We start from the raw sequence: 27,538 nt of genomic DNA, 5'->3' as shown, positions 1-27,538 counted from the left end.
CATGAAAGTGGTTGGTTTTTGGCATCTAATTCATCCAGCTTTCATACACTTTACAAGAAAAACATTGGCAGCAAATTCCGTAGCTTGCTTGATTGACATTCACGGCACCCGAGGGTCTTGTGAGATGACGCTGGCTGCTGCCAGTTCATTATTATGAAAAAATGACAGAGAGGAAGGCGAGAAACACTTTTCATTTCAACAGACTTTCGCGCCGTCCCTTCCGTCAAAACTCTAAAGGCCGACTGCACATTTCCTATCTTCACAATAAAAGCCCTGCTTCATGCTGCCTGCGCTAACAAAATAAGAGTCTCGGAAAGCTGGCGTGCACAAGTGATGTGCACGCCAGCTTTCTGAGGGATCGCTTGTGCACGCCAGTTTTCCGAGACTCTGTACCACCCAAAACGCTGAAAGAGCCACACAGGACCAAAAATACAAAAAAAAAATCTGTCTGGAGCCGCAAAAAATGAAAAGCCGTATATACAGTATATTTATTGAATAACACTTCAACAAAATATGAATGTAAGTTCATAAACTGTAAAAAGAAATGCAACAATGCAATATTCAGTGTTGACAGCTACATTTTTTGTGGACATGTTCCATAAATATTGATGTTAAAGATTTCTTTTTTTGTGAAGAAATGTTTAGGATGAAGTTGGTGAATCCAGATGGATCTCTATTACAATCCCCAAAGAGGGCACTTTAAGTTGATCAATCAATCAATCAATCAATGTTTATTTATATAGCCCTAAATCACCAGTGTCTCAAAGGGCTGCACAAACCACAACGACATCCTCAGTAGAGCCCACATAAGGGCAAGGAAAACTCACCCCAGTGGGACGTCGGTGACAGTAAAAATGATGACTATGAGAAACCTTGGAGAGGACCGCATATGTGGGCAACCCCCCCCTTTTAGGGGACCGAAAGCAATGGATGTCGAGCGGGTCTAACATGATATTGTGAAAGTCCAATCCATAGTGGATCTAACATAACCGTGAGAGTCCAATTCAAAGTGGATCCAATATAGTAGCGAGAGTCCCGTCCATATAAGGAAACCATCCCAAGCGGAGGCGGATCAGCAGCGCAGAGATGTCCCCATGCAGCCGATACACAGGCGAGGGGTCCATCATGGGTCCCGACTCTGGACAGCCAGTACTTCTATGTGTAGAAATCTTTATTTATAATTTAATCACTTTTTTATTTTTCAACAAGTTTCTAGTTATTCTTATATCTTTTTTTCCAAATAGTTCAAGAAAGACCACTACAAATGAGCAATATTTTACACTGTTATCCATCCATCCATCCATCCATCCATTTTCTACCGCTTATTCCCTTTTGGGGTCGCGGGGGGCGCTGGCACCTATCTCAGCTACAATCAGGCAGAAGGCAGGGTACACCCTGGACAAGTCGCCACCTCATCGCAGTTTACACTGTTATACAATTTAATAAATCAGAAACTGATGCCATAGTGTTGTATTTTACTTCTTTATCTCCCTTTTTCAACCAAATATGCTTTGCTCTGATTAGGGGGTAATTGTGTTAAAAAAAAATTCACAGGAAAAAAGGTTGAGAACCACTGATCTAGCAGAACTTTGGTTCACACTCTCATACAGTAGGTGGCGGTAGTGCAACTCTTGGGTTGCGTGCCGCCGCCTTAACTAAAGAAGAAGAAAAAGAAGAAGTAAGGCTTTGACATCTTACTCGTACACGTGTTGACCATGCTTTACGAATTTTGTTGGAAAACAGCAACAAACTGGACGTTTTTGTTATTTCTGTTACATTTCGAGTTAAAGAAATGTCACGATAATATGAAGAAAAGAAAACCTGTTTATAGGATATAGTTTAAGTGTTATCAGCAACATGCATAATCTATGGGACAGCCTCCATATGTTTTGTGTTGACATTTTTTTAATTTAAAAACAAAAATGGATTACCAGTTTCCCCAGCAGCTTTTTTCTTCATTCTACAACTGTGGACCACCAGACTTGACGCTGAAACATTGTGCTGGAAACTGGGGCAGCTACGATCGTGTCAGACTTCAGGTTGGTTATAGATAGATAGATAGATACTTTTATTAGTAGATTGCACAGTACAGTACATATTCCGTACAATTGACCACTAAATGGTAACACCCGAATAAGTTTTTCAACTTCTTTAAGTCGGGGTCCACGTTAATCAATTCATGGTACAAATATATACTATCAACATAATACAGTCATCACACAAGTTAATCATCATAGTATGTACGTTGAATTATTTACATTATTTACAATCCGGGGGGTGGGATGAGGAGCTTTGGTTGATATCAGAACTTCAGTCATCAACAATTGCATCAACAGAGAAATGTGGACATTGAAACAGTGTAGGTCTTATTTAGTAAGATATGTACAGCCAGCAGAGAACATAGTGAGTTCAGATAGCATAAGAACAAGTATATACATTAGAAGTACATTTGAGTTGTTTATAATCCGGGGAGATGGGATGTGAATGGAGGAGGGTATTAGTAAAGTGTTGAAGTTGCCTGGAGGTGTTGTTTTAGAGCGGTTTTGAAGGAATATAGAGATGCACTTACTTTTACACCTGTTGGGAGTGCATTCCACATTGATGTGGCATAGAAAGAGAATGAGTTAAGACCTTTGTTAGATCGAAATCTGGGTTTAACGTGGTTTGTGGAGCTCCCCCTGGTGTTGTGGTTATGGCGGTCATTTACGTTAAGGAAGTAATTTGACATGTACTTCGGTATCAAGGAGGTGTAGCGGATTTTATAGACTAGGCTCAGTGCAAGTTGTTTTACTCTGTCCTCCACCCTGAGCCAGCCCACTTTGGAGAAGTGGGTTGGATTGAGGTGTGATCTGGGGTGGAGGTCTAAAAGTAACCGGATTAGTTTATTCTGGGATGTTTGGAGTCTAGATTTGAGGGTTTTGGAGGTGCTGGGGTACCAGGAAGTGCAAGCGTAATCGAAGAAGGGTTGAATGAAAGTTCCCGCTAGAATCCTCAAGGTGCTTTTGTTGACCAGAGAGGAGATTCTGTAGAGGAATCTCGTTCTTTGGTTGACCTTTTTGATCACCTTGGTTGCCATTTTATCACAGGAAAGATTAGCCTTTAGAATGGAACCTAGGTAGGTGATCTCATCCTTCCTGGTGATAACAATGTCACCCACTTTTATAGTGAAGTCCCTGACCTTCTTAAGTTTGATATGGGACCCAAATCGGATGGATTCCGTTTTATCTAAGTGTATGGATAGCTTGTTGTTGTTGCTGATGTACAGTTGCTGATGTACATTCGTGGTCTAAAGTTGACGTACACTTGTAAAGAACGTAATGTCATTACTGTCATGAGTTTCCAATCATTTCTACAAATCGTATTTTTTTTTTTTGTGATAGAGCAGGACTGGGCAATTATTTTGACTTAAGGGGGCCAAATTTAGAGGAAAACATGTGTCTGGGGCCGGTGCATCTATATTTAGGAACACTAATACAAAACCTCACAATAATGTCTGAATGCTAAAAACGTTATGACAGACCGCCTTAAAAACGGAATGGCATTTGAATTTTACTGAATGAGACACCCAGAATGTACATCCCCCGTTTCCATAAGAGTTGGGAAATTGTGTTAGATGTAAATATAAACGGAATACAATGATTTGCAAATCGTTTTCAACCCATATTCAATGGAATGCTGTTGGGTTTCTTCTTTCTTCACTCATCTTCAAAAACTCCAGGTGTATATAAATGAAAGATCATGGTTTATTTTAAGGATGGTTCAGTACAATGCCAGGGAAACAAAACATCGGTAACTGTGGAAAATAGAACACAACTCCATCGCGCTTCTTTCTTTGAGTATCACGTCATTTCCTGTCTCGCATTGAACCGGAAAAGATCACGTGACGATAACACGGGCGAGCCTGCACTACCGTATATAACCTGTTGGAGGCGCAAAACAACAATGGCAAGCCTCTCTCTTGATACACAGAAGCAGCATTAATAACAATGAGATCACATTTACTCAACAAATGCACTTCAAAGACCAGATATTTTATGTTCAAACTCATAAACTTAATTTTTTTTGTGCAAATAATGATTAACTTAGAATTTCATGACTGCAACATGTGCCAAAGTACAAACCCCGTTTCCATATGAGTTGGGAAAATGTGTTAGATGTAAGTATAAACGAAATATATCCATCCATCCATCCATCCATCCATTTTCTACCGCTTATTCCCTTTTTGGGGGCGCTGGCGCCTATCTCAGCTACAATCGGGCACAAGGCGGGGTACACCCTGGACAAGTCACCACCTCTTCGCAGGGCCAACACAGATAGACAGACAACATTCACCCTCACATTCACACACTAGGGCCAATTTAGTGTTTCCAATCAACCTATCCCCAGGTGCATGTCTTTGGAAGTGGGAGGAAGCCGGAGTACCCGGAGGGAACCCACGCATTCACGGGGAGAACATGCAAACTCCACACAGAAAGATCCCGAGCCTGGATTTGAACCCAGGACTGCAGGAACTTCGTATTGTGAGGCAGACGCACTAACCCCTCTTCCACCGTGAAGCGGAAAAAAAAACGGAATACAATGATTTGCAAATCATTTTCTACCCGTATTCAGTTGAATATGCTACAAAGACAACATATTTGATATTCAAACTGATAAACTTTTTTTTTTTTTTAAATAATCATTAACTTTAGAATTTGATGCCAGCAACACGTGACAAAGAAGTTGGGAAAGGTGGTAATAAATACTGATAAAGTTGACGAAGGCTCATCAAACACTTATTTGGAACATCCCACAGGTGTGCAGGCTAATTGGGAACAGGTGGGTGCCACGATTGGGTATAAAAGCAGCTTCCAAGAAATGCTAAGTAATTCACAAACAAGGATGAGGGTCACTAATTTGTAAGCAAATTGCCGAACAGTTTTAGAACATTTGTCAACAAGCTATTGCAAGGAATTTAGGGATTTTACCATCTACGGTCCGTAAAATCATCAAAAGGTTCAGAGAATCTGGAGAAATCACTGCACGTAAGTGAGGATATTACGGACCTTTGATCGGTACTGCAACAAAAACCGACATCAGTGTGTAAAAGATATCACCACATGGGCTCAGGAACACTTCATAAAGCCACTGTCAGTAACTACAGTTGGTCGCTACATCTGTAAGTGCAAGTTAAGACTCTACTATGCAAAGCGAAAGCCATTTATCAACAACACCCAGGAACTCCGCCGGCTTCGCTGGGCCCGAACTCATCTAAGATGGACTGATGCACAGTGGAAAAGTGTTCTGTGGTCTGACGCAGAGAAGCCGGCGGCGTTTCGGGATGTTGTTGATAAATGGCTTTCGCGTTGAATAGTAGAGCTTTAACTTACACTTACAAATGTAGCGACCAACTGTAGTTACTGACAGTGGTTTTCTGAAGTGTTCCTGAACCCATGTGGGGATATCCTTTAGAGAATGATGTCGTTTTTTGATACAGTGCCATCTGAGGGATCGAGGGTCACGGTCATTCAATGTTGGTTTCCGCCCATGCCGCTTACGTGGAGGGATTTCTCCAGATTCTCTGAACCTTTTTATGATATTATAGACTGTAGATGTTGAAATCCGTCAATTTCTTGCAATTGCACTTTGAGAAATGTTGTTCTTAAACTGTTTGACTATTTGCTCATGCAGTTGTGGACAAAGGGGTGTACTTCGCCCCATCCTTTCTTGTGAAAGACAACATTTTTTGAGAAGCTGTTTTTAAAGTTAATCATGGCACCCAGCTGTTACCCATTAGCCTGCACACCTGTGGGATGTTCCAAATAAGTGTTTGATAAGCATTCCTCAACTTTATGAGTATATATTGTCACCTTTCCCAACTTTTTTGTCACGTGTTGCTGGCATCAAATTCTAAAGTTAATGATTATTCGCAAAAAAAAAATGTTCATCAGTTTGAACATCAACTATGTTGTCTTTGTAGCATATTCAACTGAATATGGGTTTAAAATGATTTACAAATCATTGTATTCTGTTTATATTTACATTTAACACAATTTCCCAACTCATATTGAAACAGGGTTTGTACTAGTATCTTGAAGCACATCAAACGGTGCAGCCTACACTTATCTCTTATGTTTGACTGCCATCTACTGGTCACACTTATTACACCATGTACCAAATAGAATTGCTTCGGGGTGGGTAAGCTCAACAAAACTTATTCCTAACATTAAGCACACCGGGTTAAAAGGAGCACTAATGAGTTTTGTGGAGAAAAAAAAGATTTTTTAGTCCGGAAAATACGGTATATGTTGTGTATGTGTATTGCATCATACATTGACAGATGAATGCTCCTCAAATAGTGGGAGAGAGAGCCCTACAAAAAGTCTAGTTTGTCTACTGTTTTGTTGGTTGTGTTCGTAAGAATGTCTTTTGTTTCCTTTCTGGGTTGCAGGGCACTTCTGCAACTCCCAGCAACTGGACTTTCACATCCAGACATCAGGTTAGAGGCGAGGTATGGTGTCACACAGAGCCAATACCAGTTCCGCTCTTCAACCCTAAGAAATGTAAGCAGTTGAAAGTGGTGTCATTGAATTCATGTGATTACGTCTCTATCTGCGATACAAAGAGCAGAAGAGAATCCATCCACAGAAAAGACAAACTGTTACTTAAATATTTAAAAAAAAAATCTGTTATTATCCTTTAACTACCTGCTGATGTTCGTATGTTGTAATGTTAGTTTTTTTCCATGGTCTGTGAACACACAGTGTCAGCAGAGAAAAAGGAAGTGTGTGTTTAGGAGTTTAGTTGTTAGTCGGACTTTATGTCTTTCTGGACGCTACAATAAATTATATTTTTATTTCTCTAGTAATAATACTTCTCAGAAATTGTCTTAAAGGCCTACTGAAATGAGATTTTCTTATCTAAACGGTGATAGCAGGTCCATTCTATGTTTCATACTTGATCATTTTGCGATATTGCCATACTTTTGCTGAAAAGATTTAGTAGAGAACATCGGCGATAAAGTTTGCAACTTTTGGTCGCTGATAAAAAAGCCTTTACCGGAAGTAACAGACGAGGTGCGCGTGACGTCACGGGTTGTAGGGCTCCTCACATCCTCAAATTGTTTATAATCATAGCCGCCAGCAGCAAGAGCTAGTCGGACCGAGAAAGCAACGATTTCCCCATTAATTTGAGCGAGGATGAAAGATTTGTGGATGAGGAAAGTTAGAGTGAAGCACTAAAAAAAAAGAAAAGGCGACGGCAGTGGGAGCGATTCAGATGTTATTAGACACATTCACTGGGATAATTCTGGAAAATCCCATATCTGCTTATTGTGTTAATAGTGTTTTAGTGAGATTATGAAGTCATACCTGAAAGTCGGATGGCTGCGGTGACCGCCAGTGTCTCTGAGAGAAGCCAATGGAGGAGCCAAGATCACAGCTGCCTTTTTGACAGCTGCAGGAGGAGGTCGCATAATCCGCTAAAGTCTTCGGTAAGAGCCGACTTAATATCACAATTTTCCCATCCAAAAACTTGCTGGTTGACATGTGGTAGAGAAACATTTTCGCTTGGTCGTTCTGTGTTAAAGCTTCACAACAAACAAAGAAATATCGGCTGTGTTTCGGTTGCTAAAGACAGCTGCAATACACCGCTTTCCACCAACAGCATTCTTCTTTATAGTCTCCATTATTAATTGAAAAAATTGCAAAAGATTCAGCAACACAGATGTCCAAAATACTGTGTAATTATGCGATAAAAACAGACTACTTTTAGCCGTGACTGGTGCTGGGAGAACATGTCCGCTCCAACCAATAACGTCACAAGCACACGTCAATATAAGCGTCATTATTCAGGATACCTCGCGGGAAATTTAAAATTGCAATTTAATAAACTAAACCGGCCGTATTGGCATGTGTTGCAATGTTAATATTTCATCATTGATATATAAACTATCAGACTGCGTGGTCTGTAGTAGTGGGTTTCAGTAGGCCTTTAATTGGCTGCAATGGAGGTGATAATTATTAACTTATGGAAGGCTCTCCACACTGTGTATGAACAAACACATTTAGCTGCTAACAGTGTTGGTCAGAGGGGATCGGCTTTTGTTAGGTTTAATATTCAAACAAATGAGATTTAATATGTTGGTTTTTGTTTTTTTCTTAAATTCATAACTAAGGCTGGGTGATATGGCCTTTTTCTAATGTCTTTTTTTTTTTTTTAGGCCATATCGCAATACACGTTATATATCTTGATATTTTGTCTTAGCCTTGAATGAACACTTGATGCATATAATCACAGCAGTATGATGATTCTATGTGTCTACATTATAACATTCTTCTTCATACTGCATTAATATATGCTCATTTTAAACTTTCATGCAGGGAAGGAAATCACAACTCAGTCAATTGACCAAAATTGTATTTATTAAACAGTTATTAAGCGGTGGCACAAACATTCATGTCATTTCCAAAACAGAAAGTGCAAGATGGTCAGAGACATTTTAAAACAAGCTATTAGTGCACTTTTGTGCATGATGTCACTAAGATGACATATCAAAACAACACTAAATTAAAGTGCACTTTTTGTACAGAACGCCACTACAATAGTTTAAAACAAATATAGTGCACTTTTGTGCATGATGTCACACAAGATATTTCAATAACTGTCAAATAAAAATGAGCTGCATAATAGGAAATCAAATAGTGTTCGTCCTTCGCTACGTGGTAGGTTACTCTGGACATTATTTTTTTTGTAGTTGACTATTTTTTTCATACGGTGTTAATCTGGAAATGGTTACCTCAGCATTTTAATGCTGTGGGCGTGTGGCACCGAATGGAGATGTTGACATGCGGAGTAAGCACTCTTCATTCTCTAGCAGGTGACTTTTCAAATGATGCTACATATTAGCAGTAATGCTATTTTTTGTAGCAACGCTTTTGCCCCACACATGAGAAATTACAGTTGTCCGACAGATTCCCACTTGAAGCCAAACCACCGCCAGATGATGGACCCCCTGCTGTTTTTCTTTGGAATTAATTCTTCCTTCATTTGTTACCAGATTTGCACCTTCTTTCTCTCGTATTACCACTCGCATGGCTCCGCTAGCATCACAGCTAATGTTACCTCATGCTGCTTTCTCTCTGCTCTGCAAGGGCGTATACGTATGTGACGTATGTAAGAAGGCGCGCTTGCTGTCTGTGAGAAGGAGAGACAAGAAAAAATGGGAAGAGTCTGTAGTGTAATGCCAGCAGCTAAAAGCAACTGCGTGAGAACGTATACTCGAATATCACGATATAGTCATTTTCTATATCGCACGGAGACAAATCCGCGATATATCGAGTATTTCTATATATTGCCCAGCCCTATTCATAACTGCATTGTGCTTAATGCATAATATTATTTTCTCTCGATTATACTTTTCAAAGAGTTTAATTTCTATTTTCCGTTTTAAACTTTCAGCCTTCCTCTGGTCTTCATCTCCTCCGGATCCCCTGGACTTCACGGAGCATGTGAGTCCATTCTTCGATCCAGCTGCGCTACTTCGCACCAACATTTTTCTTCTTTGATCGTCTCCAACCACCTGACGTGTGTGCAGATGCAGAACTTCTTCTTCGATCATTGCCAAGACGCTTTTGGGTGCATGACTGAAATTCTGGGGAACGATTTGTATTCCAAGAAGGGATTGAAAAAGGTAAGTTTTGCCTCTGCGTTAGTTGGATTTAACAGTTGTCAGATGAAAATAACTAATTGCAGTTTTGTTCAAGTTTAATACAGGCTGGAAAAAATAATATATTCTCCGATGGATTATGATTGGGGTATTTTCCGGACTATAAGGCGCACTTAAAATCCTTTTTTTCCTCAAAACTCGACAGTGCGACTTATAACCCGGTGCGCCTAATGTACAAAATCAGATTAGAATCACAATAGTTTTATTGCCATTGTTTGAGAACGGGTTCACAAACTAGGAATTTTTCTTGGTGTAATCGTGCAACATCAAACACATATAGATATAATAATAATAATTCTGGTTTTGTTCACCAACCTTGAACCAATTTTATTTGGTACATGGTGTGAGAATATGCGTTACCGGAAGATGGCAGTCAAACATAAGAGATAGGTGTATACTGCACTATGATGGCAATATGACTCAAGTAAAGAACACCAACATTTTATGTGGTCCATTGAAAATATAGAACATTACACACAGCGCTCAAAAATCTTTTAACATGTTTTACTACGACTTTGGTTAGCTATGAAGCCACACCGCTTGATGGATTGTCGGCTCATTAAACATACTAGGAGTATTTTGGTGTGTGTATAAGGTAAGACATATTATCTGGTGTTTTTTTTCGCAATATTATGTAAAAGCAACTTTAGTTATTAGAGTTCCGGTCGGATGGAAAGGAGATGCTCCGTAATTAATTCAAGTGAAGTCTGGATGTCATTAAAACAGTTAGCTCCATCTTTTGACACTTCTTCCACGCCCGTCCTTGCACGCTACACCGCTACAACAAAAATGACGGGGAGAAGACGCTGCCGAAGGTGAGCCACGTAAATAAGACCGGGCACAAAACGGCGCATCCTGAAGCGACTGTCAGAAAGCGGGGCTGTTTCCGCGCTACATAAGCTGACTCTTTTTGTTTGGATTTAGACGTCTTCTTGCTGATGCTATTGTCGCGTTGTAAGGGCTGGTCTCCTAAAGCTTAAGTATAACTTGGCCAAGTACTATTCTGTTTCGGTGGTCCTTCTTACTCAACATATATGTAATCCAAAAGAACTTGGCCAATACAAGACCAGTGTGTTTTATTCCCTGAGAGGAAGACTGGTCGCGCGAAACTATAGCAAGACACATAGATTGTGCTTGCTGTAGGAGCGCGCTACATTTTGTGAATAAGATGAAATGGAAATTTGCTTGAGCCATCATTCCTTGGAATGTTACAATATGACGACACAGATAGACGACACACTTCTTTAAGCCATAAATTAATGGTGACTAGGGCCAAAGTGAACATTTTGATTATGTCAATTTACTTGCACTGTGTCATGTTATGTGGACAGTACATCAGGGGTCTCAGATATGCGGCCCGTGGGCCAATTGCGGCCTGCGAGAAAGGTTATTTTGCGCCCCCCGCTTTAATATGAAAGTTTAATGTTAGTGCGGTTGTCACGCCAAATTTCTTCCCCCCTACAAAAACCTTCCCCCCGGAAGAAATTTGCCGTGACAGCCCCTCTAATGCTTGAAGGACCCCAATGAGGGTGAAAGGACCTTAAAGCAGCCCACACAGCTGCCTGTTTTAAAAGAATTATAATTGGCTAATTCTCATTGGTGAAAATTAACGGTGAGGAAAAAATATTAGCATTCCAGCATGGTAACCTTTCAAGCTATTTTTGCTTTGCTAATCTTGCAGCTGTAACCCTTAACGGTGAGGAAAAAATATTAGCATTCCAGCATGCTAACCTTTCAAGTAATTTTTGCTTCGCTAATTTTGCAGCTGTAACCCTTAGATATAACTTGGTTTTGTCACGCCCTCATTGGGGTCCTTCAGGCATTAGAGGGGCTGTCACGCCAAATTTCTTCTGGGGGGAAGGTTTTTGTAGGGGGGAAAAAATTTGCCGCGACACGGCTCGCAAGTTTTATATGAATGCCGCTTGACTGCGTTGTTATTTTGTTCCAAAATTGCTCTTTCAACATTCTGGGTTGCCTACCCCTGCGTTAGTGGAAAAGCGGCAAATGAGTGAAAGCGACAAAAACGTTGCCGTGGAGACGAGGGTTTTCTTACTTGCTTGGCTGTAGTCACATCTCGACACCTGTCCGTCAGTAATAAGAGTCCCCGATAACCTGGACCAATTCAAACCAGTATTTGTTTTTTTTATTGTTTAATTTGCATTGCCTCACACAATGAACACGACATATATTTCTATATGACGCCGGATAACACTACGGGAGCCGTCACTTTTTTGCGCTCGCTATCTCGTTACTTTCCCGGCTGTCATCTGCCAACCGCCGTGGAAAAGCGGAATGGCACCCATTGCGGGAATAACATTATTGTCCGTGCGTCGGCTAAATAAAAAATATATTCCACAACCCCAAACATGTCTTTTTCAAAGCCTGCAGTGAAGAGAAAGGTTAGTGATGAGCAAAGACAATTCCAGGAAAATTGGGAGATGCAATATTTCTTTGTTGAGCAGAGGGGCACCCCGACGTGTCTTATCTGCACAGAGAAAGTTGCGGTGCACGAGGGATACAATTTGAAACGTCATTATACAACTAGACATGCTGAGGAGTATGCAACATTTTTTTTTAAGAAATCTTTTATGCGGGCCTGCCTCACCCAAACTCTGCATGCAGTGGCCCCCAGCTAAATTGAGTCTGAGACCCCTGCTGCTGGGCTTCACGGTGGCAGAGGGGTTAGTGCGTCTGCCTCACAATACGAAGGTCCTGCAGTCCTGGGTTCAAATCCAGGCTCGGGATCTTTCTGTGTGGAGTTTGCATGTTCTCCCCGTGAATGCGTGGGTTCCCTCCGGGTACTCCGGCTTCCTCCCACTTCCAAAGACATGCACCTGGGGATAAGTTGATTGGCAACACTAAAATTGGCCCTAGTGTGTGAATGTGAGTGTGAATGTTGTCTGTCTATTTGTGTTGGCCCTGTGATGAGGTGGCGACTTGTCCAGGGTGTACCCCGCCTTCCGCCCGATTGTAGCTGAGATAGGCGCCAGCGCCCCCCGCGACCCCGAAAGGGAATAAGCGGTAGAAAATGGATGGATGGATGGACCCCTGCTGTACATGACTCCACAGAATATATTACAGGAGGCTAAACCAAATGTGTGCTGGAGGCTAAGAATTTACACTAAGTTGTATTGTTTATGTGCAGTGTCAACCAAGACATGCCGTAAGCACAAGGAAGATAAAGCGCTTCATCGAGATGCTGGATTTTCCAATGTGAGTGCCTGCATGCACAGAGTGTTTTGGAATAAAAACAAACATCTGACGGGTTAATGACGTCACTCTTTCAGATGCCACCAGACGTACTCCTCCACAGCAGCGCAGGCGTACAGTGCCCTGCTGTCAGACGTCTTGCCGAATGTGCCATCAGAGCTGCTGGGCTCTCTGTTGTTCGAGGAGCTGACCAAGCAGAGGGACAGTCTGCTTTTTTCTGAAGAAGCCACAGGGGGCGCTCTTGACTTTATTCTCTTTTCTGAGAGCGGAAACTCTCAGCGGGGCTGCCTCATCTACCCTGGAAACCAAGGACTAGACCGCCTCAGTATCCTACCTTTAATATTATGTTATACAAAATCCAAAACCAGTGAAATTGGCACATTGTGTAATAGGCAAATAAAAACATAGTACAATGATTTGCAAATCATTTTCAACTTATGTTCAATTGAATAGACTGCAAAGAAAAGATATTTAATGTTTGAAATGAGAAACTTTTTTTTTTTTTTTTTTTTTAACAAATAATCATAAACTTAGAATTTAATAGCAGCAACACATTGCAAAAAAGTTGGGACGATGGCGTTTTTACCACTGTGTTACATGGCCTTTCCTTTTAACAACACTCAGTAAATGTTTGGGAACTGTGGAGACCAATTTTTTAAGCTTTTCTGGTGGACTTATTTCCTGTTCTTGCTTGATGTATAGCTTAAGTTGTTGTCATATTTGACGCTTCATACTGCGCCACAAATTTTCAATGGGAGACAGGTCTGGACTACAGACCGTCCAGTCTAGTACCCACACTCTTTTTACTACATAGCCACACTGTTGCAACACGTGGCTTTGCATTGTCTGGCTGAAATAAGCAGGGGCGTCCATTATAATGTTGCTTGTATGGCAACATATGTTTCTCCAAAACCTGTATGTACCTTTCAGCATTAATGGTGCCTTCACAGATGTGTAAGTTACCCAAGCCTTGGGCACTAATGCACCCCCATACCATCACAGATTCTGGCTTTTTGAACTTGGCGCCTTTGTCAACCCGGATGGTTCTTTTCCTCTTTGTTCCGGAGAACACAGCGTCCAGAGTTTCCAAAAACAATTTGAAATGTGAACGATTCAGACCACAGAACACTTTTCCACGTTGCATCAGTTAATCTTAGATGAGCTCGGGCCCAGCAAATCCGGTGGCGTTTCTGGGTGTTGTTGATAAATGGCTTTCGCTTTGTATTGTAGAGTTTTAACTTGCACTTACAGATGTAGCAACCGACTGTAGTTACTGACAGTGGTTTTCTGAAGTGTTCCTGAGCCCATGTGGTGATATACTTTACGCACTGATGTCGCTTTTTGATGCAGTTTCGCCTGAGGGATCGAAGGTCACAAGCTTAGCCGCTTACATGCAGTGATTTCTCCAGATTCTCTGAACCTTTTGATGGTATTACGTACCGTAGATGGGGAAATCCCTAAATTCCTTGCAATAGCTGGTTAAGAAATGTTGTTCTTAAGCTGTTGGGACAATTTGCTTACGCATTTGTTCACAAAGTGGTGACCCTCGCCCCATCCTTGTTTGTGAATTACTGAGCATTTAATGTAAGCTGCTTTTATACCCAATCATGACACCCACCGGTTCCCAATCAGCCTGTTCACCTGTGGGATGTTCTAAATAAGTGTTTGATGAGCATTCCTCAACTTTCTCAGTCTTTTTTGCCACTTATGCAAGCTTTTTTTAAACTTGTTGCAGGCATCAATTTCCAAATGAGCTAATATTTGCAAAAAATAGTTTTCCAGTTCGAACGTTAAGTATCTTGTCTTTGCAGTCTATTCAATTGAATGTAGGTTGAAAAGGATTTGCAAATCATTGTATTCTTTTTTTATTTACGATTTACACAAGGTGCCAACTTCACTGGTTTTGTAGTTTAGTGGTGCTTCAGTAGTCGTTAGTACAGTTGTAAACCAATGAAAACTAAAGCAAAAATGTCTGTTGATTGCATCTTAGATGATCCTTAATGCAGTATATCAGACTTCCACATGGTGGCCCTGGAGCAGCACGGAAATGAACGTGTCTCTATGAACTCCAGCATTAGCAAACCATTCAGCTTCCAACTGAAAGGACCAATCAGACAGATCAGCTCCGCATCTTTGTGCAACGATTGTAAGTAATAGAAATGATTACCCAAAATGTCATCAGGACACACGGTGTGGCTTTATAATTGCTTGGATTCGTCTCGGTCTGCAGGTTGTGTGGCGGTGAGGTCTGATCACCTGTATGGAGTTTGGAAATGCAACGAGCAAGAAAAACCGCGTTTGCTGCAAGTTATTAAGAGCAGAGATGTTGCTACCTGTGTCAGTGTCAGGTAAGATCGTGACGCCAGAAACACTTTCGGCTCTAAGAAAAATAAATGTTTCCTCTGTCATCAGTCCTCACGTTTTAGGTGAAGTTCTGGTAGCGAGTGAAAGTGGAGCAGCAAGTTTGTGGACTGTTGGGAAAGGGTGAGGAAACGTTTACAGTTAGTCCTTCTACATCAAGAAAAAAAGTTGCGTTATTTTTTATTTTATCTTATTGAAAAAAAATGTTTCTCCGCTCCGTCAGGATCCAGAAAGTTCGTGAAGATGACAGCAACCTTTACTTCAATGCCAAATCGTCATGGCGATGGTGTGAGTTCTCTGCTCACCCTCGAGTCATGTTGTACGCTGACAGAACTGGTGCTGAACTCTGCGATATTAGGGTGAGACCAAATTAATAATATAAAATATTAAGGGTTACGCTTGTATCGCGCTTTTCTACCTTCAAGGTACTCAAACTTCAGTTTACTGATACTTACATTTTTATGAATGTTTTATTGCAAGCGTGAGAAAGATAATTGGAATATTTTTTTCTGCTATACTGTCTATACCAGGGGTCTTGAACCTTTTTGAAACAAAGAGCTACTTCTTGGGTACTGATTAATGCGAAGGGCTACCAGTTTGATACACACTTAAATAAATTGCCAGAAATAGCCAATTTGCTCAATTTACCTTTAACTCTGTTATTATTAATAACTAATGATATTTATCTTTGTGGAAACACTGATCATCTTAATGATTTCTCACAATAAATATATATAGAAACAGATAAATATCAATATGCAACACTTTGTTTTTATATTTTCTGTAAGTGTACATTTTTCAAATTGAACATTTTCAAATGATCACTTCTAAGACAGTCTAGTGAAATCACAATATCCCATTTTGACTAGCTAGCCACTAACATTTTTTAACAAATCATGAATTAATTTGCACCATGTTTGTACAAATAATAACTCATGTAAAATACAAAAGTAAACTCTCAAATTTTTAAAAAAATCATGTCACACTTTGAACTGGACACCAAATCTGTTATCTGTTGCTTTGTCAGTTAGTTGGAAGCCTTGCATTGCATGCTGTTAACTAGTGTGTTGTACTCTGGTGTGTAACTTGACACTGCAACTCTGAGTGAGTCTTGCAGATGTGCATCAGTGAGGCGTGTTCTGTGTTTGTTCTTAATGAAGTTCATGTCAGAAAAGGCTGATTCACAAAGATAAGTTGAACCAAACAGGCTTGCAACCTTCATAGCTGCTGTGCATACACCACTGTACTTTTCTGTGTCAACAAGGCACCAAAAGTTTGGTGCAGCATGGTGGGCTTTACATTTTAAATTGTCAGGAAAGAAGAGGAAGGAATTTAAAAGGTATATGTGTTTAAAAATCCTAAAATCATTTTTAAGGTTGTATTTTTTCTCTAAAATTGTCTTTCTGAAAGTTATAAGAAGCAAAGTAAAAAAAGTAATGAATTTATTTAAACAAGTGAAGACCAAGTCTTTAAAATATTTTCTTGGATTTTCAAATTCTATTTGAATTTGTCTCTCTTAGAATTAAAAATGTCGAGCAACGCGAGACCAGCTCTCTAGTAAATAAATAAAATGTAAAAAATAGAGGAAGCTCAATGGTAAGTGCTGCTATTTGAGCTATTTTTAGAACAGGCCAGCGGGCTACTCATCTGGTCCTTACGGGCCACCTGGTGCGGTGACCCCTGGTCTATACTTCAAAGTTAAAGTAACAATGATTGTCACACACACACACACACACACACACTAGGTGTGGTGAGATTATCCCCTGCATTTGACCCATCACCCTCATCCTCTTTGAGGTGAGCAGAGCAGTGAGCATCAGCGGTGGCCGCGCCCGGGAATCATTTTTGGTGATTTAATCCCCAATTCCAACCCTTGATGCTGAGTGCCAAGCATGGAGGTAATGGGTCCCATTTGTGTAGTCTTTGGTATGACTCGGCCAGGGTTTGATTTCAGGGCGGACACTCTAACCACTAGGCCACTTAGTAATTAGTAATTGCTTGCAATGGGTAAATAACATCTTAATGAGTCAGACTCGAGACCTGAGGGTTCTGGTTTATTCCACGGCTTCAGCCATCCTTAAATGTATCTTAAAGAAAATGTATTGTTACTCTCATTACTGTTGTTCTGTCCCCACAGGTGAGCCCGGCTTCCAATCACACTCTTTTTCGCATCGGCAAAACCACAGAATGTCGCAGTGGGGAGAGGCTCATCTTAAGTAAATACCTGGGAGACACCCACTCCTTTCACCATCTCTTCACAACGCAGGTACATCAGGCAATTTTAGCAGATCCAAAAAGTTTCCAGGATTTCAGAGTTCCCTAATGACAAATTAATCTCTTTTTTTCAGTTCATAGTATTTATGATGCATTTGGCAACACTAAACTGGCCCTAATGTGAGAATGTGAGGGAGAATGGTTGTTTGTCTATATGTGTTAGACACACACATATAGACAGGGGCGTCCATTATATAGGACAGTGGTTCTCAACCTTTTTTCAGTGATGTACCCCCTGTGAACATTTTTTTTTATCCAAGTACCCCCTAATCAGAGCAAAGCATTTTTGGTTGAAAAAAAGAGATAAAGAAGTAAAATATGGTACTATGTCATCAGTTTCTGATTTATTAAATTTTACAACAGTGCAAAATATTGCTCATTTGTAGTGTTTTTTCTTGAACTATTTGGAAAAAAAGATTAAAAAAATAACAAAAAACTTGTTGAAAAATAAACAAGTGATTCCATTATAAATAAAGATTTCTACACAAAGAAGTAATCATCAACTTAAAGTGCCCTCTTTGGGGATTGTAATAGAGATCCATCTGGATTCATGAACTTAATTCTAAACATTTCTTCACAAAAAAAGAAACCTTTAACATCAATATTTGTGGAACATGTCCACAAAAAATCTAGCTGTCAACACTGAATTATTGCATTGTTGCATTTCTTTTTCACAGTTTATGAACTTACGTTCATATTTTGTTGAAGTATTATTTAATAAATATATTTATAAAGGATTTCTGAATTGTTGCTATTTTTAGAATATTTAAAAAAATCTCACGTACCCCTTGGCATAACTTCAAGTACCCCCAGGGCTACTAGGGTGTACCCTGCCTTCTGCCCGAGTGCACCTGAAATAGGCTCCAGTCCCCCTGCGACCCTGAGAGGGACAAGTGGTAGCATGTGGATAGATGCATGGATAATTGACATGTCAAAGCCAAAAGGATGAACATTTTAAATCTTTCATCTGAAGTCACATGGACTTCAAAGTATCATTAGGATATCCGATGTATCATTAGTTTGATATCAAACATCTGCTATGACAGTGTTTTTCAACCTTTTTTGAGCCAAGGCACATTTTTTTCATAAAAAAAATACGCAGGCACACCACCGGCAGAAAAGGTTAAAAAATGAAACTCCACCAGGTTGTCTTGCCTTATTTTGAGTTTGTTGTTGTTTCCTGTGTGTAGTGCTTTAGTTCCTGTCTTGCGCTGTTATTTCCATGACCCTTCCTGTTTTGTTCTCCTGTAGAAGCTTCACGCCTTCCTTTGAGCGTTATTGCACGCACCTGCTTTGTTTCCGCAATCAAGACTATTTAAGTTGTGCGTACGCTATCTTTCTTTGTGGGGACATTGTTGATTGTTATGTCATGTACGGATGTACTTTGTGGGTGTTGTTTTTGCTCCACACGCCGTAAGTTTTTGCTGTCATCCAGCATTCAGTTTTTGTTGACTTTGTAGCCAATTCAGTTTTACTTTTGTTTTAAATAGCCATCCCTATGCTTTAGTGCTTTTTCCTAGCGGGACTTGCCTTTTGTTAATTTTTTGTTTAAGCGTTACATACCTTTTTACCTGCACGCTGTCTCCCACTGTGCTCTGCATATTGGGGTCACGACAAACCTTCCTCGACGCGTTCCGACTCCTACAAAAGCAATGAACTCCCTGCTGCCACCTACTGATATGGAGTATTACAAGATTACCCTGCCAAGCTCTACACAGCACAGGCACTAGACAACGGCACATTATTATCATTATTGATTTGCAAAAAATGTTTTTTGGACCAATTAGGTCCAAAAAGCTGTTCACCCACTCATCATCTACTGTTCAATGTTACTTCACTACTGCATCTACTGCACTTGTACCCCTGAATGCCAAGACTCAAATAAAAAGGTGGAAAATTGTGAGCTGAGTAATTCCCATACACACCGTCAACCCTTTCCATGGGGAAAACGGAATAGGCACCATTTAGCCACTATGGCCCCCACTTGTGGAACACAGCCTGCCAGAGAGCCTCAGGACTAGAGAGAGTTGACATTTATAAAAAAAAAAAAAAAAAGGCTAATCACACACTTTTTTAATCAGGCTAATAACTGATCATTTTAAATTCTTGTGTTTTTGTTTTTTTGATAATTTAATTGTGTTATTTTGTGTTATCTGTGTTTGCGTGCCCGTGTGAATGCGTGCGTGTGTATGTATGTTTTATTTTTTTTATTTTTCAAACTGCTGTTTATTTTTGGTTATCCTCATTAGCATACATGATAGCATACAAAAAAATATTTTGGCTTTTATAAGCCAAATATGACAAATCAGATTCGACAATGAAAATCTGTAGTCAAAGATGGCCCTATAATTACCTCTCCCTGACATAACAACTGTAAGTTACATACTTTACCTGTTACATTACGTGTTTAGTTAACTTTTTTCCGAGCTTTAAGGAAACAAAATGCCCCAGTCCCACCCGACCCAGTGAGGTAGCACTCTGCAATGCAGGGAAGCTATGTTTGTGCATACGTTTGTAAAAGCCCCATTACCCCTTTTTTCTTCTAGTACTCAGCCTATATCATGGATGAGCGGTTCCCTAGCCTGCCCATGCTAAAGATGGATCACATGATGGAGTTTCCACCCATGTTTTGTCATATCCTTCCTGGTGTATCCTCATCTGGTCCAACCGGAACCACAAAGGTCCTTCTGTGTTCCCAGAGTTCTCAGGAAATCACAATGCTACAGTACTCAGGTTTGTTTACAATATGAAGTTAGTAGACTATTATATTATTTGTATCTTTAACTTATTGGCATATAATTTAGTTGGAGCTTTCAAAGGTTATTTATTAGGTACGAATTTTCCTGCTCAATAATCTGTGTGCCTTTTATTACATTTGCAGGAGGAAGAGCAGATCCATGCGTAAGTGTTGGCCCTCCTCAAGCTCTACTAAGGCCTTGTGATAGCCTCAAACACCTTCCAATCCAGATCCCGCACCGCATGGACATGACTAGTAACAGGCTGTCTTCACCTGCTGCAGGTATGGACCACAGGCATTAAATATTTTGTTGTTTGGAAATAAGCTCTCTTTAACACATGTAAACGCTAAATGCAAGTCCGCTTACAGCGGACCCAATTGGAGGTCCTTTATTAGGCCCATAAACCCAATAAAAAAACATCCAAAAACTGCCAACAATACTCCATTTACATTTTGTGATTTGAATATTAAGCAAGTATTAGTGATATTGTTAGTATAAACGCTAATGCAGACAAATTATTTATAGCGGCGACTGTGTGTCCCTATGTTTACGTCATCGAGTGGTCTGCTGTTTCCTTGCTTCCCTGCTCTTTGGAAGTTTATTGTAAATCAGAAATCATGCCTCTCACCTGGACAGAAGACGTCTGAGTAGGTATTCCGACAAATTCGTACTCATTGACATCCAATACAGACACAGAACTGGCGAGAACGACACAAAAAGACGCTTGGCCTAAAATGATCAAAATGCGTAAAACATAATTGTTATGAATGCGACCATTACTAAATTACATATTTACAGTGTGTATATAAAACCTTAATGGAGTTGTTTAGATGTTTTTTTTAGGTGATTTATAGGCCGATTAGAGCGGCTCTCTTGGGCTCCTCTGTAAGTGGACTTTTGAATAAATGTATTTAATAGTTAGAATGCATAAAGTAAAAATTAAATCCATCATGTCTGTCTTGATTGTGAATGATAGGCAAAATTCCCAAAAAAAGTTCAGTTCCCCTTAGGGCTGGGCGATATGGTCTTTTATTGATATCTCAATATTTTTAAGCCATATCACAATACACAATATATATCTCGATATTTTGCCTTTGCCTTGAATGAACACTTGATGCATATAATCACAGCAGTATGATGATTCTATGTGTCTACATTTAAACATTCTTCTTCATACTGCATTAATATATGCTAATTTTAAACTTTCATGCAGAGATGGAAACCACGATTAAGTCACTTTACCAAAACTGTATTTATTAAACAGTTATTAATCAGTGGCACAAACATTCATTTCAAAACAGAAAGTGCAAGATTGTCAGAGACATTATAAAACAAGCTATTAGTGCACTTTTGTGCATGATGTACTAAGATGAAGTGAAGTGAAGTGAATTATATTTATATAGCGCTTTTTCTCTAGTGACTCAAAGCGCTTTACATAGTGAAACCCAATATCTAAGTTACGTTCAAACCAGTGTGGGTGGTACTGGAAGCAGGTGGGTAAAGTGTCTTGCCCAAGGACACAACGGCAGTGACTAGGATGACATATCACAACAACACTAAAGTGCACTTTTTGTACAGAACGCAACTACAATAGCTTAAAACAAATAAGGTAAACTTTTGTGCATGATGTCACACAAGATATTTCAATAAGTGTCAAATAAAAATGAGCTGCATAACAGGAAATCAAATAGTATATGTCCTTTGCTATGTGGTAGGTTACTACGGATGTTATTAAAATCTGTTGTTGACTATTTTTTTCATACGATCTGGAAATGGATGCTTTGGCATTTTGTGGGTATTGCACCGAACGGAGATGTTGACATGCAGTTTCAAGCACTCTTCATTCTCTAACGGGGGACTTTTCAAATTATGCTACAAATTAGCATTGGGTGCTACTTCTCCTGACACTACCTCTCATGTGAGGGCGTATGACGCGACAGTATGTGAATGTATGTAAGAAAGTCAGCTTGTCTGTGAGAAGGAGAGACAGTAAACAGTGAGAAGAGCCTGCAGTGTAATGCCTGCAGCTAAAAACAACTGTGTGAGAACATATACTTGAATATCACGATAAATTGATATATCGCCCAGCCCTAGTTCCAGGATTTGACGAGCAGCACCGTAGATACATTTCCTGTGCTGATTTTCTAATTTCACATTTGTTTTTAGGTCTGACATGCATCCAGAAGAGTAACTGCGTCGGTGGACGTAGTAAGGATTGCTTCTGTGTGCTTCAGCTGACGGTGGCAGGTGATATCTTCTACCAGACCCTTGAACCTGAGGGGTCAGAGACCTCTTCACCCTCAGCTAAGGAAGATGAACCCCAGCCTCAACAAACTCCCAAAATCTTACCTCAATGTTTGGCACAGACTGACTCTCAGTTGTTTGTGCATGACACACCCAGTGATGAGGACATGATGGGGCCAACTCAGGGTGCTCCTCTTCATACATTCATTGACGAAACACCACAGTGGAATTTACAAGACGATGCTTCTTCTGAAACTGGTTCAGAGGAGTATCAGACACGAGGGAAAGGACCAAACCTAAAGAAGTTGAACCTCCAGGTGCTCGTCAATGATGACCCAGTGCATGATCATGGACTAGATACAGATGGTGAGGATGGGAAGGAGACAAACAATAAAGCTGATGATCCACAGCAGCCAGACGGGAGTCATGAGACAACCAGTACCTTGGCTTCTACTTTTTCACCTACACAGAAGACTGCAGTAAAGCTTAGTGAGTCTGCTGTCTCCGTGTGGAAACACTGGCTCGTAAAACTGAGGCACATTAGCCACAAAAAGAAGCCACGCCTGCATCATCTCACATTGAACTCAGGTGGCCTCCTCTCTCTGTCTCGTGACAAAATGAAAGGGTTATCAGAAGAGGAGAATGTCAAGAGCATGAGAAACCAAATGAGAGATTGCATGTCAAACCATTCACTGTTAGTGAGAAGTGCTGACTCTGCGGATATAGTGCCAATTCCAGACCAGGTGGACACATCATCCTGGATGGATCCACTCAGTCAACGTCTGACAGCCTCCTGGCAGGGCGAGGAACTATGGCGAGCCTGGTGGCATGATCGGTTGGGCCTGAACAAGGACGAGAAGATGGATGCCCTCAGGAGAAAGAGGAGGAGGGAGAGAGATGTAAGAAGGTCATCTGGACGACGACTCAACCTCACCGGAAGTTTCACTTCATCCGTCAGCTACCAGTCAGAGATGGACAGTTTCTCAGACTTCACGGGCTGGTCTTCTGCAGCAAGCCAGGGGGCGTGGTCGGATACAGAAAGGGTTGAGTCGTTATCGCAGTCGGGGGACATGGCGGAGAGCGGAGGGCCAAGAGCTCAGACCACTATGCTCACAGGATCCACATTCCCTACGCAAACCACCAGTCCTCGATATGGTAAAGATACTCAAGATGGTATGTGTGTGTCCAGCACATTCCAAGCCAAGACACTCAACACTGAGTTCACGCAATCTGAAATTCCTGCGGCAACAACGCTTACCAACTCAAAGGTCGTCAGCCAGTCAAAAACTATCCAACTTGAGTCCACCCCATCCAGTCAGAGGAAGAGAAAACGCTGTGCAGATGACTACCTCGCCTCTCTGTTTGGATCACAGGTAATATGATGCTCATTAGTGATGGTAAATGGGATTGTTTTTACTGACTTGGTTTCCTGTGCTTCAAACACCATACTAAACCATTTTACTATAGTCACTCATTACAGCATGCTAAGACTCTGCCCCACTCAATTCACTTATTTTGATAAAGATGGAGAAAGACATGCAAAATTTTAAACGGCACATGCAACAAACATGGCTGTAGATGCTAAGTTAAATCTTGAAATGCAACCTTGCCCGACCAAAGACGATGCCTATTTATCCGTGAGAGCGTTGATACCAATTTCCTTGACCCAGCCACACAGATAAGTTGTAGACCTAACAGAATACAACAGCTCACAAAAACGCAAATTCCGTTTTCAAACATTCCTTCCTGACTTGGCGCCTCAATGACCAGCATACTTGCCAACCCTCCCGATTTTCCCGGGAGACTCCCGAATTTTAGTGCCCCTCCCGAAAATCTCCTGGGGAAAGCATTCTCCCGAATTTCTCCCGATTTCCACCCGGACAACAATATTGGGGGCGTGCCTTAAAGGCACTGCCTTTAGTGTCATCTCTCACCTGAAACGTTCACCCTTTACCAGTTGCATGCTGTCCAGGCGTCCGCTTTTCCTCCATATAAACAGCGTGCAGGCCCAGTCATATCATGATGTAGTGTTGGACGGGTTTAACAATGGTCTTTACTCGAAGATGTCAAGAAATGCTGACACGTTGTATGATCTTTTAACAGATTTAATGATAACGTTAATTTTAAGCACACACACACACAAGTGAATGCAACGCATACTTGGTCAACAGCCATACAGGTCACACTGAAGGTGGCCGTATAAACAACTTTAAATCTGTTACAAATATGCGCCACACTGTGAACCCACACCAAACAAGAATGAAAAACACATTTTGGGAGAACATCCGCACCGTAACACAACATAAACACAACAGGACAAATACCCAGAACCGCTTGTAGCTCTAACTCTTCCGGGACGCTACAATACACATCTACGGCTTTTGGAGCTCAGTGCACAGCTGCACACACAACAAGAAGGAGACGAAGCAGAAGATCGAAGAAGAGACATGGCGACGACGAGTAAGAAGAAGAAATACGCTTGCAAGTTCCAAAATGATTGGAAAAAAATAATTTAATTTCATCCAGGACAGCTCAAAGCAACCATGCCCCTAACACCCTCCACCCCATCTCCCGATTTCAGAGGTCTCAAGGTGGGCAAGTATGATGAGCAGTAAGTTAGTGTCCCTGAATCATTGTACTACTGTACCATTTTATCTGTCGGTATAGTTACTAAAGATGATGCACATTTGCAAGTAGCAATGATGGTTATGGCCTATGTAGCATCATAAAGTGTAATGTTTTCATTTTAAAACCTCTTCATTATCCTCAACCATGCAATATGTTTATTTTTTGGTCTTGTATCACTAAACAAACACTAAAAACTGTAAAATAATTCAGTGTTTTTTTTTTATATTAGTTTTACTGTTTTACTATTGTCTATGTTCCATCCATTCATCCATCTTCTTCCGCTTATCCGAGGTCGGGTCGCGGGGGCAGCAGCCTAAGCAGGGAAGCCCAGACTTCCCTCTCCCCAGCCACTTGTCTATGTTGTCCTTAATTAATTTGCCTGATTTACTCTGTATGTTATTTAGAAAAAACAACAACTACTCTCTCATTTATTTAGTTTTTAGGTCAAATACTTCAAAACTGGCAGGTTAAAATCAATACAAAATACTGATATTAATTGATTGGCTAAAATTGATTGTGATCTTTTTTTTGCCATATTGCCCAGCCTTGCATTATACAGATAAATCTGATAACAATAAAAAATAACTGGACAAATGTGACCACTAGATATGCTGCATGTTATAATCCTCCTTGGGTTGTGTGCAGGATGGTCCCTCTCAGCACGACAACTACTTCCTAGATGAAAGTGGCCAGGAGCAGGACTCACGTCCACCTATGACCTACTCATCTCAGCTCCACAGTTCCCAGTCCATGCCAATCTCACAGAATTCACGGCGGCGGCCGGGGTCGCAGTTGTCACAACCGAAGAAAAAGAAGTCGCAGATGGGATTTTGATGTTTTTCCACAGAACGGATCAAAGTACAGCCTTGGCATTTTCGGGGAATGTTTTAAGAGAAAAAGTTGGATCATGTCCAGTTTGACAAAGGACAGCCAAGTCTTCATGGATGCTCATTTTGACTGCTGACCTCAAGACATGCGACTCTAAATATTCAATGAAGGATCTAAATATGCCGTCAGCAAGGATTTTTTTTTTTTTTTTAATGAACATATGACCCAAGTGGATTTCTTCTGGTAGAAGAATCAATCATGTTTGAGCTTGAGATCATCACATGGTGGAAGAGGACCGAGTTGCTGCAGTTTGGTAGGACCAAGCTATAGTTTTTTTTTCCATTTCATTCAGGAATGTATGTACAGTACAGGCCAAAAGTTTGGACACACCTTCTCATTTCAATGCATTTTTTAAAATTAAACTCTACTATGCAAAGCGAAAGCCATTTATCAACAACACCCAGAAACGCCGCCGTCTTCGCTGGGCCTGGGCTCATCTAAGATGGACTGATGGAAAAGTGTTCACGACTATTTACATTGTCGATTGTCACTGAAGGCATCAAAACTATGACACCTGTGAAGTGAAAACCATTTCAGGTGACTACCTCTTGAAGCTCCCCGGGAGAATGCCAAGAGTGTGCAAAAAAGTAATCAGCGCAAAGGGTGGCTATTTTGAAGAAACTAGAATGTAAAACATGTTTTAAGGTATTTCACCTTTTTTTGTTAAGTACATAACTCCACATGATTATGTTTATAGTTTTGATACCTTCAGTAGAAATCTACAATGTAAATAATCATGAAAATAAAGAAAACCCATTGAATGAGAAGGTGTGTCCAAACTTTTAGCCTGTACTGTATGCATGCATGCTATGTAAGTAAATGATCCATAATAATTCATAATGCTGCCAGTTTATTTTAGTAAATTGACTTAATTAACTTATTGGTTTGCCATGTACGATAAAACTAGGGCTGTAGATATTGATTGTTTTCGAGTAATCTGTCGATAAATGTGTTTGATTAATTGAGTAATCAAATAGAAGACACTTTCTAGCCTCTATATGTATTTTAGTCATCCCATGTTTACCGCTGTTAATTGGTGACAGTGATGAATTAATTTCTGCAAGGTAGGAGTCATCAATTATAAATCAAATATTTTTATAGTTGAGTCATAAAAAGCCTGTTTACAACTTTCTAAATAAGTTTTTATAGACATGAAATAACAACCTCTATGCGGTGCGATACGACCGGCTGGATCCGTGTTAGCTTGAAAACGCTTAAAATGCACACACAGGCACAGAGACTGACATGCACCCTTGGGGTGGTATAGTAAGATTAAACATAGAATCTATTAAATCGCCAACATTTTTTAGAAATAATCAAATAAATAATTGTACACATGGAGTCAAAGTACTAAAACTGCCAAGAGTTAATCAGTAGTCAATATACCAGTGTGCATCTTTTTAAACATCACACAATTTATTTTTGAGGAAGTTAGATTTAGTTTTTTTGTTTGTTTTCATTGCTGCTATTTTAAAATGTTTTTTTAAAA

General features: G+C 40.4%; 1 protein-coding gene across 1 annotated transcript; it reads left to right on the top strand.

Moving 5' to 3' along the window:
* Positions 1-1,676: 1,676 nt before the first annotated feature.
* taf1c (TATA-box binding protein associated factor, RNA polymerase I subunit C) lies at positions 1,677-27,032 on the top strand. The gene is made up of 15 exons (XM_061876897.1): positions 1,677-2,039; positions 6,431-6,542; positions 9,439-9,488; positions 9,575-9,670; positions 12,852-12,919; positions 12,994-13,241; positions 14,931-15,062; positions 15,147-15,264; positions 15,329-15,400; positions 15,501-15,636; positions 17,415-17,543; positions 20,098-20,284; positions 20,433-20,570; positions 22,456-23,906; positions 25,807-27,032. Exons 1-15 carry the CDS (start codon positions 1,923-1,925, stop codon positions 25,993-25,995), a joined length of 3,243 nt encoding a protein of 1,080 aa, XP_061732881.1. The 5' UTR covers positions 1,677-1,922; the 3' UTR covers positions 25,996-27,032.
* Positions 27,033-27,538: the final 506 nt, after the last annotated feature.

This window comes from Nerophis ophidion, linkage group LG17 (assembly GCF_033978795.1).
Source record: "Nerophis ophidion isolate RoL-2023_Sa linkage group LG17, RoL_Noph_v1.0, whole genome shotgun sequence".
NCBI lineage: Eukaryota > Metazoa > Chordata > Actinopteri > Syngnathiformes > Syngnathidae > Nerophis > Nerophis ophidion.
The sequence above is the reverse complement of the archived record's forward strand: the minus strand, read 5'-3'. Positions and strand labels throughout refer to the sequence as shown.